This window comes from Sander lucioperca, chromosome 10 (assembly GCF_008315115.2).
Source record: "Sander lucioperca isolate FBNREF2018 chromosome 10, SLUC_FBN_1.2, whole genome shotgun sequence".
In the NCBI taxonomy this organism is placed as follows: domain Eukaryota; kingdom Metazoa; phylum Chordata; class Actinopteri; order Perciformes; family Percidae; genus Sander; species Sander lucioperca.
The window spans coordinates 31,601,323-31,622,680 of record NC_050182.1 but is presented as its reverse complement, the minus strand read 5'-3'; the positions used below and the strand labels follow the sequence as shown (position 1 = coordinate 31,622,680).

The following is a 21,358-nucleotide window of genomic DNA, read 5'->3' as shown; positions in this document are numbered from 1 at the left end:
GAGTAATTAAAGAATCTGAGACTTTTTGTGTACCATAGGGCTGGGCGATAAAACAATCTCGAAATGGGATGGCAATAAAATTCTGATTGGTAACGATGATAAGCTTTGGACATATTTAACCGATAACAAAACTGCCAGAGTCTGCCTTTTCGGCTTAGATGCTGGACACGCCCACTTCCAATAGTGAGCATTTGAGTTGCCGTGTTGTGTCGAATAGTTTTTCCCTCCTCTTATAATGCGTAGTGCCCCCATCCATAGTTATGGTTAAAGATAAAGTTTGGTTCAGTTTTAGGTAGGGGGAAACACATACCGACGGGGGAACAGTCTTCCATGGCAAAAGTGGAGCCGAGGGCAACTAAAGTGATGGTGGACATGAGTGCAAACTGGCGTTATCCTCTCTAGCTGAAGACATTGTTGGTAAAAAGGGTTAGACGACTTCAGCTGTGTGGAAATGGTTCGGATTTTACAAAAGCGACGAGGAACAGATGAGGCCGGTGTGCAAAATATGTCGGCGGTTGGTGCCAACCAGGACGGGAAACGTAAAAAATCTTTTCCATCACCTGAACAGGTATTGTCTTGTCCCATCTACCAGTTATATTTGTCGGATGCAGACGCTTAGCAAAGCAGGCTCAGTACAGTACACTTTCTTACAGTTGGTTTATCAATTCCTCTGGAAATTGTACTTGAGGATAAAGCATGTTCACAAATACTAATTATCTGATATAGATGCAAACGTGTTAATGAATTTTATAGATATTCTCTGGTAACTTTGCTTAATTCACATTCCCTGTTTGTGAGCTTATGCACTCACTTATATGTGTGTGTGTGTGTTTCAATGTGTGGGAGGCAAAGATCCATGCCTGTCACAGTGAAATCGTGATCTCTCTCATATCCTTTTAATTAGTGCGTAACATATAACAACAGCACCACAGGCACAAGCTCCTCTAGAGGTAAAAACTCTGCAAAAAAAAAACTTGGCCAAATTTAAGCTTTGCTAAATAACAAAGTGTGACAACTGCAAGGAAGGCTTCAATCACCAACATGTTCACTGCATTCACTCGACAGTAGCGGGCTGCTGCCTTTCTTGTACATTATGTTTCTCTATTTCTTGTAATGATACGCAAGTAATCACTACTGTTCACACCACAATTGAGACATTGGGCAAAAATATCTGATTGACCATTGCTATTTACATGATTACAGCAAACTAAAACTAAGTGAGACATATATTTGGCAGGATGTAGCAATACACAAGGACCCATGATGGTCTAATATGTCAAAATACAATTTCTCTTTGTCGTGACGGCAGAATAATGTGGTAACAGCTGTTTACTTTTAGAAGGACATCTTTATATAAGAACTGAGCGCACACGCACGCACGCGCACACACACACACACACACACACACACACACACACACACACACACACACACACACCACCCAATGTAATCAGGAACAAACACACAGCTGTCCTCATCTATTAGATTGCCTTCAAGAGGTGTCCATCTTGAAGAGACAACAAACTCATCACAGGTATAAAGACAATATGATGATGGTGACCTACAACTACTTTTGATGTCAAGTGAAGGCTTCTGGTCTAGAGGTAAATTAAGCTGAATACTCAGGGCTCTCCCCATTAATTGGCAGATGCAACAAAAAATACCAGCATATTTGAAAAAACTGAAACAAACAGATACAGAAGCTTAAAGTGATCCAGCAACAAACACTGAAAGATGTCTTACCTTATGGTCGTAGGGATTGTAAGAGTGGAAGAGTTGTGACAGCTCTTTAGTCCTCTGCTTCTTCTGCAATAAAAAGACAATACTTTATTTTTTAATTTAAAGTTTAAAAAGCCACTTGTATAATGTATAACACAGCTAAAAAAAAAAGCTGGAGGTTGAGTATTACTTCATTTAGATTCCATTGAAGATAGTATATATAGTTAGATTAAAACCCATTAATCTAGATAGGTGGTGACTCCTGTGTGCAAACTACTCAGCCTTTGTCCCTTCTATGCCAATTTGAATGTGACTTCCTCTAAATTTTCTTGGTTTCTTGCTTGATTTCATTTGATGTAGTATTGTCATTCACTTGTAAAGCACATTTTTAATAATGTAAAAATAAACTTGATTTGAATTATTGTTTATTTGGTATCAAATAATATAAACATAATTAAAAACATTCCCTGAAACTTCCTGAATTAATCATATAATGTGAGCATTCCCCTTAGTATGTTTACACTGTCCTCAATTGTATTCATGTATTGTATAGGAGGCAAATGAATCATCTGTCAGTAGCACTGATCAGGATTTATATATCTTATTTTTTATACACATACTCATGATCTAAAATTAAACAAAATATTTTTGCTTGACATTTCCTCATCCATTGTCTTGCATATATAAATAATAAAATGACATATGGTATAAATATCGACAAAGAGTGCAATTTCACTCATGTTAACTTATTGGGTCACTTACACAGAAGAAAAAAAAATGACTATGGCTGAGGACAACGCCTATAGTAATTCATTAACTCCATAAAATAGAGAATGGACAGAGGGGAGAAATGTATTTGCCCACCAGCTGTGGCAGAAAATCTTTCTCATTTTATTCTGTATTAAGTCTGGCCTTAACCTTGCATGTCCTTAATGTGTAATGATATGCACAAGCGTGAGACATGACTGTTTGATGTGTGGCAGTTGTTAATGCAATCAGTTACATGAGGCTGATGCAGTTACAAAGAGCGCTAATTAGCTTGCTGATTAGGCCATGTCTGGCTAAGGGGGAAAGGATATATGTATATGCTACTGTAGCTAAAGGGAGTATGCATTGATTGCTAGGCTCTCTCCCATTCCCTCCCTGTCTTTTCAGTGTATGTAAAGAGCTGTATTCAATGTCCTTAAGCCAGATCTGTACATATGGAGCAGACAACCTACAAGTAGCTCTGCTATCATACACAGGCATCATTATGGCGCGACAGTCAAATGCAGCTTGAGGATGTGGAGAAGAGAAGGATGGCTGCAGAGAAGGAAGACAAATCTAATAATACATAGAGATGTGTGGTCAAGTTGACAGAGATGGACACAGTTTCAAAAGTTAGCATGGAATTACAAATTAGGCTGTGCTAATGCCCTTAGACAGGAAGAGTGGAAAGGATGAGGTACGAAAAGAATTGCCAAACAAAGTGAACAGAGCAGTAGAAAAGAGAAGATGTGGAAATAAAAGTAAATGCAGCACAGACGAAGGAAGAAAGGTAAAATAAAGGTATTAGGTAGAAGTGTTTAAAGGTGGCGATTGTAGTCCTCGGTTAACTATCACTTCTACCTTCTCTGTTGTTCTCTGTCTCTAGTGAAGCCCATCCTTTCATCGCTCCTTGCCCTACTCTATTCCTTCCATCTGAGTATCCCTTCACTTGTTTTTCTTCCCCACTCTCCATTTCTACCAATCTCTTACTCATTCTCTGTTCACCCAGGGCTCTTTAGATTCATACAATCCTGTCATCATTGGCCCTGTCCATCTACCATCCTCTCATTCTTGTTTTCAGCTGATTCCCTCTCGTTCTTCCTGCCAAAAGTCTCTTTGCCTTTCCACGTATCCCTCAGGGCTCTGCCTCTCCCTTGCTCCCTGTGTTTTTCTCCAGTGAGGGAAAACTCATACTAATCATTCTGTCTACACCAGGGGTGGCCAACCAGTTCAGCATAAAGAGCCACAAAAAAAACGCACCATACCGCACACTACAACAACAACAGATCTGATGACAGTCATAATACATAGCAGTTTTCATAGTTCTTTTTTCTTACTTAGACTGACTCAGTGGGAAATCTGACAGTCTTTGTTATCCACAATCCTTTTCAGGTCTTACTAGAACTCGGTTGTGCCACTCGAAGCGACTCTTTCACTCGTTTGTCATTAGAGGGACTTTCAAACAATCTGATTCAGCAGTGAAAGGGTTAATGAGGAAGGTGATCTGTGGCAGCTTTTTTTTCCTCGGGTTGCAGAATTTGTCCTCAAAACTCTGCTGCATTATTTTTTATTTTAAAATAATTGGCAAATGTATTGGCAAGTGCATTCCATTTTTTTTTTTGTACTTATCTGAAATGTTTCAAAAAGTAAAAAAATAAATAAAAATAAATCCACCAATAACACAGCCCCCAGCCACACAGTAAGAGCCGCATACGGCTCAAGAGCCACAGGTTTGCCACCCCTGGTCTACACTCTCTCACCCATCCTCCCGCTTATAAGTCTGTCCCTCCACATTCTCAATCCCTCCACATGCCTAAAGCACCTTAGGTGAGAGAAATTCTCTCATCATTGCTCCTCAACAACATTCTCTCTCCTCCTTCCATCCCTTCATCACTCTCACCATCACTCTGTATTCGGTGATGCTCAACTGTGCGTTTGTGTGTGTGCGTGCATGTGTGTATCTGTAAGACAGATGTAACCACGGGTAAGGATTTCTCAACCCCCAATGAGCTCCCAGCTGAATTTATCCAGTACAGTAGCACACACACATATACACGCGCCTACGAAAACACATACTCCAGGCACACATACCAACATTTGCTCCCACATTGACTCACACAAATGCACGCCATATACAAGGTAATTTACATGCCAACATGAAAACCGAAGTAGTCAACTGAAAGAGAAAAGAACAAGGAGACCGAGACAATTCAAAATGGTGAGAGAAAGAGAGATCAATTTCTTATCTCCTACTGTAACAGGAATTGATGAAGGGGGGAACCTCATCTCATTACTTGTAATCCTAGTGTGTTGCTGTTTTCTAAAGTGATGTTGCCACTTACATGGAGGTTAGGACTAAGAGGTGGACATTTGTGATGGAAAAAGCTGGCTTAGGAGAAGCAAATTAAATGTTCTCATTATCCAACAACAGCTGCTGCCGGGGTGCCTTTCAGCAAAGACTACACCCCAAGTTGCACCTGTGGAATTAGTAGCCACCAGCAGAAGCAGAGATGTGTCCTTTATTAAAGTCTGCACTGCATTTTCTCCTTTCATTTTGTAAACATGGATTACAGTAGTTTAAAGCAGTGGTTCCCAACCTTTTTTCCTTGGTGCCCCCCCTACTTATGTCTAAGAAAAGCTGAGCCCCCCCTCCGAAACCGAAGTTGAGGTAACTCTCGAGATAGAGCCTTACTTTCTTTTTTGATACATAGGAGTTATCAGCACTTTTACGTTTCTCCGCCATGTTTCATTCATAAAATAGTGATGCCGTGGCAGCAGGAAAAATGCTGACCTGATGACAGCAAGGGTCACAGGTTAAGAGGTCCCGGAGGTTTGGCCTACTAAGTAGCCTGCCTACAATTTTAGGCGAGAACAAGAACATATAGTTTTTATACAGACTTTTGTATACATGATATATTCTAGTGTATTATCATAATTTGTTTAACATGTGCAAATATTTTTTCAAACCAGATAAAGACTTGCGCACCCACTCTGATCTTTGCCGCCGCCCTGAGGGGTCCCCGGACCCCAGGTTGGGAACCACTGGTTTAAAGGAACACACAGACTTATTGGGACTTTGTCTTATTAACCGTAACCCCCAGAGTTAGATAAGTCCATACATACCCTTCTCATCTCTGTGCGTGTCATAACTCTGTCTGACGCATCCACCGCTAGCCTAGTTTAGCACAGATCCTGGAGGTAACCGGCTCCATCTAGCCTACTGCTCCTAATAAGTGACAAAATAACGCCAACATTTTCCTATTTACATGTTGTGATTTGTAAAGTCACAGCGTGTACAAATAACAAGGAAAATGTTGGCGCACGGAGATGAGAAGGGTATGGACTAGGGATGCACCGAATCCAGGATTTGGGTTCGGATTCGGCCGAATATTGGGATTTTTGACGGGGTTCGGTTTCTGCCGAACCTTAGAATTTTTTTCCCACTGAAACGAACCCTACGGTTGCAATACGCACGGTGCGCTGGTCAACGTAATGACGGAGCCGTTGATTACGGGAAGGTGTTTACGTAGGTGGACTGTTCAATGCAGTAGGCTATGAGAAAGTAAAAATGGAACTTGTGAGCAGAAAAAGCGCCGCCCGGCAGCATCTCCAGCCAAAAGAAGGCGACCCAAGCCGAGACACACACCCAACACGCAATGCCGACCTGTCCCGCGGCGGCAAGGACCCCAAACAACACACAACATCGCCGCTGCCAAAACACCTGCGTATGAAACACCCGAAAGAATATGAGCCGCACATGAAGGAATCCACAGACAGCAGCCAAAACGCAGCAACAGCAGGTATGGCAAAGGAAGGACAGTCACAGCTAAAAACTTGTGTTAACCAGACAGTGCCTCTCCCGGGCTGTCAGCTGTTCTCTCGGCAAATGAGTCTCCCTACAGTGGGAGCGGAGCGATCGAATGGCCGGCTGCTGTTCGTTAGCTAACTTTAGCTTTCTAATTTCACTTCATTTATTCGGCCAAACCCCAAAAATCTGGATTCGGTGCATCCCTAGTATGGACTTATCTAACTCTGGGGGATAGGGTGAATAAGCTAAAGTCCCAATAAGTCGGCGCGTTCCTTTAAACTATACAATAATGACTTTGATGCGCGTACTTTCCAATACTTCTCTGGCAAGACAAACCATAGAATTGGTCAATACACCTATGTCTTTTCATTCAATATTTCCATAAAGAATCCTACTTGATTAAAACACAAAAACATTGTTATTCTACAACTGCAACCTGTTTTTATTGCAGACCTGAAATCTGTATAAAAAAACAGTGCAGCGTTTACATAATCTAAGACCATCCGTTAAATGTCAATGGCTCAGTTAGTCATGCTGCCTCTCAGCAAGTCAGTGTAACCTTTCCTATTCTATTGTATTTTTAACTTTAAGAGCTTTATTAGTGTGCTGCACAATAAAGTGTCTGCATACAGGTAAATGTGTTTGAGAGTGCATGCATGTGGTTCATCAACCAGAGAAGTTAATCTAGCATGCCATCATGGTTGTGTTAGTGACAATCCAGCAATGCAAAGCCACTGTGTGCATGCATGTCTGTGGACCTGTCACCGTGGTAATGATGAACGATGGTTGTTACTATTACGTCCATCTGTTGTTGCCACCACAGACGGATGCTGCGTCTAACGGGAAGTGACATTACATGGATGTGTACACTTGTCTGCATACACAGACTCTAAACACATGCAGGAGCGGCATAGACCGGAGCACACACTCTGCTGCCAATAACAAGCAAAAAAAAGCTTCATAAAAACACTGCTGTTCAACATAAAAGTATTTTGTGTAAAATATCGGCACAATGCTGTAAAGCTCTGAGGCAAGATGTGCAAATCTTTTTCTTAAGATTTTTTTTGTGTGCCATTTTAGGCCTTTATTAGACAGGACAGCTTAGACAACAGAAAGACAACAAAAGACCAAAAAGATTAAAAGAAATCTAAAACTGTGCATTAATGTTTGTGTATTTCAGACAAAATGCTTAATGCGTGACTCCTTGACACAAGGCAGTAGAAATGTGTGTGTGCCTGTGTGTGTTTGTGTGTCTATATGAGAATGTACTTGTATGTCAGTATGCCCGAGTGTGAGTGTGTTGTGGGGCAAGGTAACAGTGATCTTGCCTTAGCCTGCACTGTAGGAGCTTCTGGCTCACCAGTATGTGCCTGTTTGTCGTTCCCTAATGACAGACAGATGTCAGTGCTATAGAGCCTACACCCACGGCACGTATGTGTGTGTGTGTGTGTGTGTGTGTGTGTGTGTTATATTACCCCAAGAAAAACCTTAGGCATAATCTGTGTGTGGTTTTGTCTATGTGTGTGAAGGATTAACACTTCCTAAAGCATCACAACAAGAGTGGTCGCAATGGTGATGCACTGTGTGTATGTGCGTGTGCGTGTGCGTGTGCGTGCGCGAGCGTGCCCTTTCTCTCTCTACAGAGGACACTAGACATGGCATGTTCCAACTATGTTGATCTGTGTCAGATCTGCTGCATTTTCTGTTAACTAAAGTGTACATTGTTAATACAAAAATATAAATACATACTATATGATTTTGCTTCCTTAATCAAGATCAAGCAATGTCATATGCTAAATGGACAAGGGAATAGGATCATATGTGTATGTGAGCTATGGTCACACTTAACATACTGTAGATGAAATGCATTGAAACTGCTCGTTATTTTGCATCAGAGGAGACTACAAACCCAAAGTGATTGCATCATATCACTGAGGTACATATTCAGTAAATCAGTTGTGTACAGTGGCTACAATCATTATAAATCTAAAACACTGCACATTATAAAACTTGGTTTCAGCTGAATGCCATTCAGAAACCTCATTTACTCACTTTTTTCTATTGAGCTATCTCTATCTATCTCTATCTGATAGAGCAAAGCTATATTATTGGAGGAAATGTAAGATTATTTGTAAAATTAATTAGTTTTTATTTTCATGTCAAACGATCATTATTACCATTAAAAGTATTTTTTTTGTATGTATGTACTGTACTTCAATGTGCAGCAAGGTGTTTAAATAATATTAGAAAGTAAATATCCATTTTGGACATTCTGGCTATACAGTACTGTATGTCTTAAATGTGTGCCTTTAAGTTTTTAAACCCATTTTTTTAATTTCTATTTAAATACTACAAAAATATTTTGTATTTATGCTTTGCCACTATTAGGCTACCTTTCTGCAAAATCAAGTAAATTCCTCCTCAGCGATCAGTAAAGTTTCTATTTGTAAAATCTACACTTATGTGCTTCTTTTTGATACTCAGACCTACCGGCTTTCTTTATTATTTACACCCAGCAGAACATTGTTACTGTCCATCCCTCTACCAAGTTAAAACTCTAGAGTGAACAGCAAACTGGTGACCTATTCAGGTGGTTAAAAATGCATTTGAATGTGTCAAGCAAAAATTGTGATCATTAAAATGCAATATGTTATCCCTTCCATTATTAGTGAACTAGGTCCTCATTAATCAAGTGCAGGTCTACCTGGCCCCAGATAGCAACTTAACCATTAACTCAACCTTAATACCTGTTAGACTGCATTTAGTCAAGTGTTATTATCTCCCCTGATACAGTACGTGTGTAAGAGAGTGTCTGCATTTGAGACGGAGAGGAGAGAAAGCATGCATGTGTCTGTGTGTTTATGCAAGTGTTTGTGTGTGTATCCAGGAGTATATAATTGATAGTGAAGCTAGGCGATGGAGCTACTAGTGGCTGGCCAGCTGCTTCACTTTGACAGCTGTCACACTGGTGCCTTGTGGGTAATGGAGTTCTTAACCAATTACAACCTCGGGAAATTAAAAACACTGTCCCACTAGAATAGCTAATCTCCATCTCTATCACTTTTTTTTTCTCGCTTTCGCTTCAGCAGCTGCTCATTCTCAACTCATCCTTGAATACCAATAGACATCCCAACACACACATACACACACTCTCCACTCAGCAAGTCCATTTATCAAGGCTAAGTTCTAGTCACCTGGGGATGATTATGGAGATCCAAGCTAATAGCATTCACATCCCTTTATTCTCAACATGCTCCCTTCTCTCCCTCTATCCCTGTGGTCTCCTATTCTTTCCATCTGCCTCTGCTCTCTCCTTTATTCTCTCATATATCATCCATTACAATAGGTAATAAGTTTCACCTACAGATACCTCAAAACACCTGGACCACATCCCAGCTGGACCCTCTTTTGCTCAACAGGGTTTCTCTGCTTTACTGACTGACTTACTGAAACAAATCTGTGTTTTTCTATTCAAATATGTGTTTTTGTCATTGCTGGAAATCAGACTGCTAAGAAAATAAAAAAATATATTTCTTACTGTAACATTAAAATCACTTTCAGCCAACCTCAGTTTCTAAATTTTAGGTGATTTTCCATATTTGTCTATAGCAAGACATAACTAATGCAACAGAATAATGAAAATAAGAAAACTAGGCTACAATTTTGCAGGATATCTAAGACGTGTGAACTTTTTTTCAAACCAACCTGCTTCTATTAGTCAACTATTCCTGGCTATTACCCTGCACACACACACACACACACACACCCACACACACTCTCTTACACAATTCAATAATTGTGACTCGTATTCTGGAGAACGGTGTGTATTGACAATTTAATTAACCAGTTCATCAAACACAATGTCCACTGCTGTCAAAACACTAGATCCTGTGGACATGCCTAACCCAAATACTAAATGCCCACCTTTAGACATGTTCCAACGGTGCAATGACCTACACCTGCTTTCAAATCCAAAACCACCTTAGACTAGGGCTGGGCGATATGGAGAAAATCAGATATTACAGATATAGTAAATTGAGGAACACTAAACCAGTATGTCGGTTCCACAATCTGTGAATGAATGAGGTTTGCTAAGTCTGAAAATCTGCTTTGCCTTGCAATGAAAAGGCAAACTGGCATGTGTGCTTACTGTCCCTTACTAATAAGAAAGCGTAAATATCTGCACTTGCTTTTCAAGGGGCAGTGTGTGACATTAGTAAGGTTAATGTAAGTCATATAAACAAAGCTTCACCACAGCCACAGCCAAACGGTGAGATTGACATCCTCAACTACCTTAGGTGTTACATTTAGTAGGTAAGCACTCATAGTTGCCAAATAAGCCCTCCTCTCTCTCTCTCTCTCTCTCTCTCTCTCAGGCCTCCTTCTGTCTCTGCGTACTACTCCATTTAGTTCTCCATCCATCCCTCCTGTGGCTATTCAACACAGTTGTGTTCCAGACAAACCATCTGGTGCACTTTATTAATGACTGACCCTACATGGCCTAGACGTCGCCTAGCTGCCACCACTCACTGTGTGTGTGTGTATATGTGTGTATCTGTCTGTAGGTCTGTGTGTGTATGTGTGTGTGTGTGTGTGTGTGTGTGTGTGTAAGAACAGGTGCATGCTGACTGATGATGTGATGTTGTGGGCAGCTTTAACCACAGAAGCAGGTTTACTGGTTACAGTCACCCTATATATAATAATTCTGACTCTTTTTCTCTCAGCATTTACTATTCTCTGCCAAGCACAAATATACTCACAATTAAAGGCAGAGTTGGTAATGTTAAAAAGCTAGCAAGATTTGAAAGTAGCACCTCCTCTGGTCTCCGTTTAACCCCTCCCCCTGCCCTCGGGGCTCTGACCCACACACAGACGTGCATGTGCACCGCTGCTTCAGAGCAGAGCGCAGAAAGGACAGCAATTTTACTTCATGTCTCATTCACCGGTAAGCTAACACCTAATATTATAGTGCCGAATGTTCAAAACAAACATGACTACTGTTAACAATGCGGCGACGATGCACAGTGAACTCAGGCTCGTACATGGGAGCGGTAGAGTATGTGCACCGGGGCAAGGAGGCATTTCATTGGTTCTTTCCAAGCGGACCGAGAGGCAGTGATTGGTGGGCGATTTTACAGGATCACAGCAGCTACAAATGACGGATCTTTTTCCACCTTTTTCAGAGCCCATAAGTTATTTATTGCTGCTGGGGTGTAAAGACCATGTCAAACAATATATGAAAATGTGTATATTGGAAATAGTTACCAACGCTGCCTTTAAAACACTTAAGATGACCAGTGAAAATGTTTTTTAAAAATGCAGGATGATAATGTAATGTGTGATCTTATTCTAGGCAGATCAAAATAAACATACACATACATAAACAACATAATTTCATATGAACAAAAAGGCTGATTTGGCAATAAGAGTTTTCCACGGGAACCAGCAATATGCTACATTCTGGCAATCAAAGAGCTGCTTGTGGAATGAAGTCTTGGATAGATATGTGCTGACATCCAACCGCTGACAATAGAAGTTGGATGAGACAGATGGAGGAGAAAGAAAGCAGAGGGGAAAAGACATAAGACGAAGAGAAGCAGTGATGTGGTTGTCTGGGGATTGATCCCTCTAAGACACACTCAGCTTCTCCTCAGAGAACGAAGAGAGATAGGAGGGACGAGGGGAAAAAGAGAATGACTTATGAAGACGCTCCACTTGAAAGAGATGTGTCAACACTTTGATGGTAAAGTGTGAGAGGGAAAATGCAAGAAGGAATCAAACACATAGTATAGGGTTCAGCATAATGTAGGGGGTCAAAGTAAAGAAAAAAGGGTCAAAGAAAAACATTTCAGGATTAAGTAGCAGTATGTCAGTAGTAGATAGTAGTAGTAGTAGTAATAGTAGTATGAATGCCTGGGTCAAGATTCAATAATGTGAGAACTGTTGCATTGTGTTGCATAGAAATGTTTTTGTGAAGCTTAAAGGTCCCATGGCATGACAATTTCACTTTATGAGGTTTTTTAACATTAATATGAGTTAATGAGTTAGTTACCCAGTGGCTAGAAATGGCGATAGGTGTAAACCGAGCCCTGGGTATCCTGCTCTGCTTTTGAGAAAATGAAAGCTCAGATGGGCCGATCTGGAATCTTGCTCCTTATGAGGTCATAAGGGGAAAGGTTACCTCCCCTTTCTCTGCTGGCATGCATGGCCCACCCATGAGAGAGAGACATCATGGCTTTCAAACAAGCAAAGTGGCAGTTGGTCAAAGCCACACCCCCACCCTCCAGCTTGCCCCCCCCTCCTCCTCAATAGCTACAGACACAGAAATGGTTCATACTAAGGAAAGCTTATTGCAGGACTGGCTCTAGTGGCTGTAATTCTGCACCAAGGCTGAATTTTGCGAAAGAGACTTCAGATACAGTATTAGGGGACAAGTTATTTTAGGAAGACTTCTATGCTTCTCATTCTCTCACTTTCTTTCTCTCTCGCTCTTTCTTTCTCTCTCTGTCTTTATTTTGCCCAACCTAATCACCTGACTTTGGGCAGTATATTTCAGTTAAACCAACCAGATTTTGCCATTGCCATCTCCACAAGCCAATCACATTGTTGCATTTAAACTTTAAATCTGTTCTCCTCTCTGCTGCTGTCAGTTGTCATTACAGGCAAAATCGATGCGACCCTCATCCAACCACATTCACCTCCAGTTCTAACCATTCCCAGTGTCCAGGGTTTCTCCATCACCAGAAGCCCTGCTCCACATCCATCCAAATCTTCAGGTTCTTCTTTCATCATCACCTCCACCAGTGACAACACTCCATCGGGGGGATATTCCTGTCTACATGGTCTCAATACCCCTTATAAATCTAACATGGCGATAGAGTCGAATGGCCAAAGACTCACATTCCAAACTGTTGTGCACCATGTTAATTGAACTTATTTCACTCTTAAATTAAGTCTCTCTTGATTAAATTATCATCTTTGTCAATGGGATACTCATATTTAGATAACATTACAGTGATGCAACATGATTAAATGTACATTTACAAATTAAGTAATGATTTAAATAAGCAACTATTAAGGGCCTGCATTGACTAGACTGAAAAAGTAATAAACAGTAATTCTGTCTGCGCATTAAACAGAATTAAATATACAAGGAGGAGAGCTTCATTTGACCAACATATGTATGTAGAATTATGCATCTATACATGGCAAAAGATGAGCATAATGAATATAATGAGCATAAAGTTACACTGCAGGTGCTATAGAGAATGTACATATCAGAAGCAACATTGTTTTTAGTTTACATTTATATTATAGATAAATGTGGCTCTGCCAAAACATTATGTAGCTGAGAATCCTGAGGCAAAAGGTCAGGAAAACACTGAAGCTGCTGATGGTTATGTGTTCAATCTGTGTTTCTCTCTCTATTTTTTTTTACACGCATCTTTCCTAACAATTATGACTTCATTAGCTGCTAATTGTTTCATTTGGCAGCAGATTGAGAGAGAGAGAGAGAGAGAGTGGAAGAGAGAGAGAGTATCTGTCAGGAGTTGTGTGATTATACAGAGAACAAGCAGCAACCACCATGTGGCAATGTGTTGCAGTCACTATTCTACTAATGAACTTTAGATATTGGCTCGGAAAAACCTCTGTCTTGTGTTAAAGTCAAAGGAATGGTACTTCTAATACTGATTCTGTTTTGAAATACCTTGATAGTCAATTTCTTCTACAAAAAGTTACAATCTTAATAGCAAAATTTCACCTCTCTGTGTGGCAATTCTGATATAAATTCAGGAAATATTGCTGCTTTAACACTCCCATGTTTTAGATTTTCTGGTCCCAGTTAATTTCCAACAGTTTGCTTTCATACTGTATGTGTACCATGTGTGTCTTTCTCTCACACCACACGTCTTTCAGGATTAGTAATATTAAAATATTAAAGTCATGACAGAACTAGAACATGCTTTGACAGGAGGCTGGCCTGTGTTTCCTCAACACACATACATGCAAATATATGTGTGCACTTAGTAGAGTATATGCATGCACAAACAGCACATACACATATACACACATGCATACAGTACGAATATCTTTACCTACAATAACTAAGTAGTACTGCTCATAACAGCTTCTGTAGTTCAAGCTGACATTTGGTAAATTATAATACATTTAAATATTGTGGTTGGTTGTAAAGCTGACATCCCTAACTTAGTTTTTTCCTCTACACCATGGAGAAGAAGAAAAAGAGAAGAAAGAAAGCCAGAAGTCGCTCACCAAGTGAACATGTGCCTGGATAACTTCTTTTAACTGCTGTGAGTCAGGTCATGTTTTCTGCTTTGAAAAACAACTCTCAGTCCTGCACTAAAGGTACTAATGTTATTGTCTGTTAATGGCCTTGTTCTGGCAAGTAAATTGTGCTACCAATGTGACCAAATCATTACACTTACATCTCTATAACTTTCACACCTGAGCAGTTGAATTTAGCCCTACTCTTGATATGTCAGATGACTAGTAGTAAAGGAGTATCCGTCTCCTTGTCCACACTCACCACATGTGCTGGTACTTGCTCCATCTTGGCAGCAGGTGTACCGGGTCTGGGGTAGAACTGGTTGATGAAGAGACTGGGGAATCGGTAGAGTTTCACCATGTTTATTGTTTCTTGGAAGTCTTCCTCCGTCTCACCAGGAAAACCGCAGATTAAATCTGTAGCAATGGTTACACCTGGAACCCTAAAAGAGAGACAGAGAGAGCCTTTTATCAAACCATATATCAAAGCTTTTTTTTCATTTCTGGCTGTAAAACTATTTTTAAAAACAACTGGTGAAAACGTCTGCTTAACTTCCGGTGTTGCAAGGAAATAGCAAGATGATCCTTTGACCTTCTCTGGATGATTAACATTAAAACAAGATAATACCATCAGAGTGACTGTGAAGCCAATCAACAACATTTGGTTCAGCACCAGTTCTATCTGTAAGTTACGGAAGCCCAGAAAGGCCAGGCCAAGTTTAACTCGTACGTACAAAAGTGCTACGTAGGTTTTGGCCAAGGATAGTATCTCCTACGTAGGAGAAACTATGTTGTACATACAACTTAAACTTTAACATCTTTATTAGGCAGGGGCAGAGGTGGTCTAAAAGTTAGAGAAGCGAGCTTGTGACCGGGAAAGTGAAAGAGCAGCGCTCATTACCACCACTGAGGTGCCCTTAAGCAAGGCCCTTAACCCCCCTTAGCTGCAGTGCAGCTGCTCAGTGGCCAGCAGATCAGACTGTGGTTGTACTGGGCAGCTTCCAGGTATGAATGTGTAACTGTGTAAGTGTGATCAGGGTGTTCCTGCAAAAGAGAGGCTTCCCCTAAGTGAACAAAATGTTTTGAACAAATGTCTACTTAGCTCTTAGGGAAAACAAATTCTAAAAATGACAAATAATTAAAAACACATATAATACATTTTAGTCTAACATGCATTAACCAACAATTACTCATTGATCAATTATCTCAAATTACTCTTGAGATTCACAGACATTTTCCCACTGTTGATACGTGCCTTTGAAAAACTGTGAATCACCATAGCATTTTAAGGCCTTTCCCATGGATTCATTAAGCCAATAAAAACCTGATTAGCAAACTCGGCTATCAATCGTTAGCTATTGATTATTGACCCACTGGCTCAATGGATTAATGGTAGCCAGTAGGGTGTGGGAAGAGATGCATTAATTGGTTCTATGTATTAGGGCTGAACGATTAATTGCATTTGCGATAATATCGCGATATGTTAAAACGCGATTTCCTAATCGCAAAGGCTGCGATTTGGTCACATGACTCGCGAGAGCAAATCAGTCTGCACTCCGCAGAGAAAGCATCAACTTAGCATGCTAACGCTACACTGTACCTTGAGCTGATTTCTGTCATTCAAACAACTCTGAGTTGTAGTTTAAAACTTTTACAGCCATTTTAATAAAATGAAGGGTTTTATTCTGGTTCGAGTCCATACGTGCAGTTAATGGATACAGACACGCAGAACTGAAGGCTCGGTTGGCAACTAGCTCTGATTAGCGGTTAGCTCCGGTTAGCGGTTAGCTCCGTTATAAAGATATGGAGTGGAGGAGCTGCCACTGAGAGGGGTAACAACCAGACTCCGATAAATGACGTTCGGGGAGCTTTCACAGCAGCGTGGCCGCGGTGTTTCAACGGTTTTATTAGTACAGTTAATCCCACGGCAAGAACACCAGCAACTAGCTAACGCAACGATAGCCTCTCTGAACAAGTGCACACGGCAGCACGCAACTTCACGAGGGGGAGGGGCTGGAGGCAGCTCCTCTGTGCACTGTAAAAAAAAATACACTGTTGTGTGTGTGTGTGTGTGTGTGTGTGTGTGTGTGTGTGTGTGTGTGTGTGTGTGTGTGTGTGTGTGTGTATATACTATAATTTTACTTTTTTAACTGTCTAGTATGTAATTGTGTGTTGTTCATACTATAAAATGATTTATTGTTTGTCTTTGTTGAATAATACAGAAGACAAAGCTTAAAAAAATAATCAAATCGAAATCGCAATATTTGGGGAAAAAAAATCGCAATTAGATTATTTTCAAAACTCGTTCAGCCCTACTATGTATTTTGTTTGTATTGACAGTTAGGCGGCTTGTAAAAGGCTAAGTTATACCGCTGTCTGTCAGAAAACCATGTCTTTCTACAGTACATACTTTAGACTCCTATGAAAATGTACAGTATGTTGGCATACAGTTTCAATGATTAGGCCTGATTCCAAAGGCATTTAATGATGGCTAAAGTTGCTGTACATTACCATAAAGGGCTGAATTTGCCAAATGAGAATTCTGCAAGACACAACATTATTTGGAGCAGCAGAGTCCAAATATTTGTGACAAGCTGGCTTTCCAATTGCCTGTTTTTGAGGATGCAGATATTTGCTAGTGGCCTTTTTTCTCTATAAAGTCAGACTGGGAATGGTATCCAATACAGAAATAATTGGGAATCATTCTCAATACAAGAAAGCCATGCCATTGATTACATGGTTCCTAACAAACCTCTAGATGGAGTGGAATAGGAAGGACACTGGAGCTTCTTAATGCCATGTGTGTAATGTGTTATATGGCAAACAGTATGCAATAAGAAGCCATGATTTCATTAGTAACAGACAACTGAACAGATTTGCTTTGAATAATCATTGAATGGAATGGAAGAGGAAGACACTGGACTGAGTAAACTATCAATCACCAGTAATTTGGGCTTTCTTCTTTCTATTCATTCTTTCATTTTATCTTAACTCTTGCCACTCCTTCTCTCCATAATCATTTTTAAACAGGCATCTCACCTCTGATGCTAGGATTCCTTAACTGTATATGTCCCTTGCTCTTACAGATAAGCACCTGGCTGCAGAAGTGCTTACAAAAAACAAAGACAGCAATTGAATAAAAAGTATGAATATGAAGAACATTCTAGTTAATGTTGAAAACCCATGAAAAATGTAAGACATTAAGGCAAGAAACAAACACACACATTAAGAAAGACATTAAGAAAAAAGTGGAAAATACTTTCTCAGAAATCAACAACATGATGCATCTTTAATTACATTAACTTCCTGCATCTGCAAGTCCATGATAACCTATTGACCTATTGATGAGTTCCAATTGGCTTTTGGTCATTAATATTAACCAATGGCCTGCAGGTACTGGCATCCTTGACCTCCAAGACAACTACCCTATGGAAAAGTAAAACTAAATACATTAAAAAAAAGAAAGTCTGAGCATGGAATGGTTAAATGGAAGAATAAATAAACATTTTCTATTTGTGATTACAATGTACTTCTCAACTCCCTTCAAGCAGTGGTTCTAAACCCCTTCAGTATTTACAATAACACAAACAACATGGTTTTAATCCTTTACTTTGTTAGATAAACAAAGGACTGTTTGCAGCCTGTAGGCTTTCTACAGTTATAAATCAAGTAAAGGGACCTGAAAGCTGAAAGATATAGTTCATTTTTTGGAGCCAAGGTTTCCACATGGTCATCAGCAGGTACATTTGAGAAATTGTTAGCAGCCTATGGGATCTAATCACAAAAACAACAAATCAAAATCACATTCTTCTTCTACAGGGATTAAAAAAGGTTTGAATAAGCACATTATTTATTGTCTTGTCAAAAAAGAAAAAAAATATCTAAAATATATTCCCCCAAGCTATTTCAATGACAGTAGGAGAGAAAGTAAATAAAATTAGCAATACGAACATTTTTTCCTCTACCCTAAATACAGTAGATAACCATCTGTTGCATCTCCCCGGGGCTTGCATATCCAATTTGAAATGGCCCTTTGGTGGTAGTAGTGGTGGGGAGAAGGTATACTGTAGGTAGTAGCAGTACTACTAAGAAAATTTACACCATTGGTGGAAAAAAAAGGCCAGGGGTTCAACGTAACACATGAAGATAGAATACAGAGAGAAAGAGACTGGTGTGAATTGGCTTTTGTGGATTTTCCTAAGGTGGAGGCTGAGAGGGAAGAAAAACATGCACACACACACTGTCATCTTGACACCCCTGTCTCTCCCAGATCTAAGGGTGATGGAGGTGTGATGTGCGATACTAATGAACAAGAACCACATGGATACTCTCCTTGTTAAGATGGAGAAATGTATCTTGTTATTGTTCACCTTTAAAAAACAGAGTGTGTGAGAAAGGCACAGATACAGAGACAAATGAAATATGACAGATTAGGTGTCAGCTCAACTTGTTTTCAATTAAACTGATGCAGGATGAGGGCTATTGTCAAAACTGAAAAACAGGTTTGTATAAAAACATTATCACAAAGTCCGAAAAAAAAATTGCTTGATCAAGGGTCCGGCCCGGATCCTTGATCAAGCAATTTTTTTTTTTTTATCCATTACCTTATTATCCTATTTGGGTGGGGAGAAAGCTATGCCATAATCAGAAATATTATAAATATATATATAGGCTATATAAAAGTAACAAATGTGCACAAAAGTTAGGCTGCAGTTACAAAATGCAGCACGTGTCATGCGCGGAGTCTCCTCCTCTCGCACGCATCACACCGGGAGCTTGAAGATGTAAAGAAAAAAAGAAAAACAGGAGAATTATCTTTGAGCAAGTGTGGAGGAAAGTCGGAGGTATGGAAGCAGTTTAAACAAGTCGTGGGCAGTGACAACAATATGTTGTTCATCACTGTTTCTTTTTTTTTTACGTTTCTTCATTCAGATCCACTTGCGATCCGTTCCATTCTAAACAAACAGCGCAGTTTACATGCTTCGTCCTTGTTGTATTATTCTAAACAGATTTCTGCAGTTCAAACAACTCTGAATTGTAGTTGAGAACGTCAGTTATAACGGCCCACGTATTAAAATATTGTCGGGTTTAAATCGGGCTCGGGCTCATAATTACAGTTAATGTGTCGGGCCGGGCCGGGCTCGGACGCAACGTGCACGGGCTCGGGCAGGTTCGGGCTTGATTTTTTGGGCCGATCTAAGCTCTACTGAGTACTAAGAGTAGGAATTAATGCATAGACTGATGTTGGATGAAACGTGAAAAGAAATAGAGAGGGACATCAGTTTATGAAGTTTCATCCAAATCAAAAAGTACAAGAAAATAATATAATACAATGTGTGATAAAAAGGTATGCATGGAAAAATGTGGCTCAACATGTTTATACCAGGCAGGCAGCAATGAAGAATATAAATCAAATTCTCCAGTGTTCATCACCTTTATTGCCTCTCTAAATGGCATATTTAAATGCATCCTAAATGTCTGTTTATAGAAGCTACATTTAATTAGTTCTCTGTTTAACAATGTCTGAGACTATGAATGATCTGTTTTAATGGAAAGTAAACTAATATCCTGTGAATATGTTATGTCTGTATGATGAGAGACAGAAGGAGGATGGAAAACAGGTTTTTGTGCTTTGTTCCTGTCATTTCTCCCCCTGCCCCATAGAGGCAAAGAGACCACATCCCTAAGGGAATGTAGCCTCCATTTGCCCCAATATGCTTCCAGTCTGAGTTAGCATTTACACAAGGAGAATGTGTTCATAGGAGACTAAAGTCTTTAATTAAAACTAAAGATAAGCACAGTCAGTCCCCAATCTGCCTTAATGGGTTGAATTAAGTTTCATATAACACGCCATTGTCTTCAGCCCAATTATTATCAACTCTTTGTTTGCTGATGCCCTCATTATGTGCATGCATGTGTGTATGAGTTTCCATATGCATACAGCCATCCTCTTCATCATATTTTCAAAATATGTGCATGTGTATGCAAGGGTGTTTGCACAACAGATGCCTGTGAGCGCCCCCCGTGATAAGACGAAGGCGAGACCATTGGGACAGAAGATCCCTGAAAACGACAGCAAGGAAAAAAAAGACGTGTGGCATGGAGGTCTAGAGAGAGAGGCGATGATTGGAGGTATGGAAGGATGAGAGTGGAAGAAAGACAATCTGGGAAGGTAAATATTTACCTATTCATCTGTCGGAAAGAGACCATGCAACCCATCTGTGCTGCAGTAAGTGCACTGTGTGTGTGTGTTCTCTGAAATGATAATATGTGGCACAGTGGGGCCGATGTAGCGTAGGAGTCGGACAGTGAAGGGAGAGAGAGACGTGGCGATGAAGAGAGGTAGAAAGAGATGAAGATGGGAAAGAGATGTGCTGTGGGGAGTTTTTTTTGTGAAATGTAAAAACTTTGGAAAGTTGCTGTCTTGAGGAAACTCAACTCCTAAATAAAACCACATTAACAAGTAATCCGATGGCTTTAGAGCAGCAGCTGGGGAGAGGGAAAACAAATTATTCAAGGACTGAAGTTTGAGGATTACAGAACCAAACATACTGTGTCAAAATTATGTTTAAGTCAGACATAATCAATACTCATGTGGGGATGCGCAGTGGGGTTTTCACCACAGATGTTAAGTTCTCATAGTCATCTCCAATACTAACATTGATGGTCATCTCCTGATGTCACTAAAGGTTAAAACAAGTTTTTGACTGTCACCTTAAAACTGCCTACTACAGTAGATTAATCTGTCCTAATGTTAGATGTATCAGTTCATTGTAAAACGGAAATTAGAAACTCTTG

At 40.1% G+C, this 21,358-nt stretch overlaps 1 protein-coding gene across 2 annotated transcripts in view; it reads right to left on the bottom strand.

Moving 5' to 3' along the window:
• The window catches only part of cdkal1 (CDK5 regulatory subunit associated protein 1-like 1), a 292,036-nt gene that overhangs the window by 66,431 nt on the left and 204,247 nt on the right, over positions 1-21,358 (bottom strand). For both annotated transcript variants that reach the window (XM_031298668.2, XM_031298667.2), the window contains exons 11-12: positions 14,823-15,003; positions 1,744-1,806 (exon numbers count right to left, since the gene is read on the bottom strand). In XM_031298668.2, the coding sequence (XP_031154528.1) occupies positions 1,744-1,806; positions 14,823-15,003 (244 nt within the window). The remainder of the gene's footprint in view (positions 1-1,743; positions 1,807-14,822; positions 15,004-21,358) is intronic.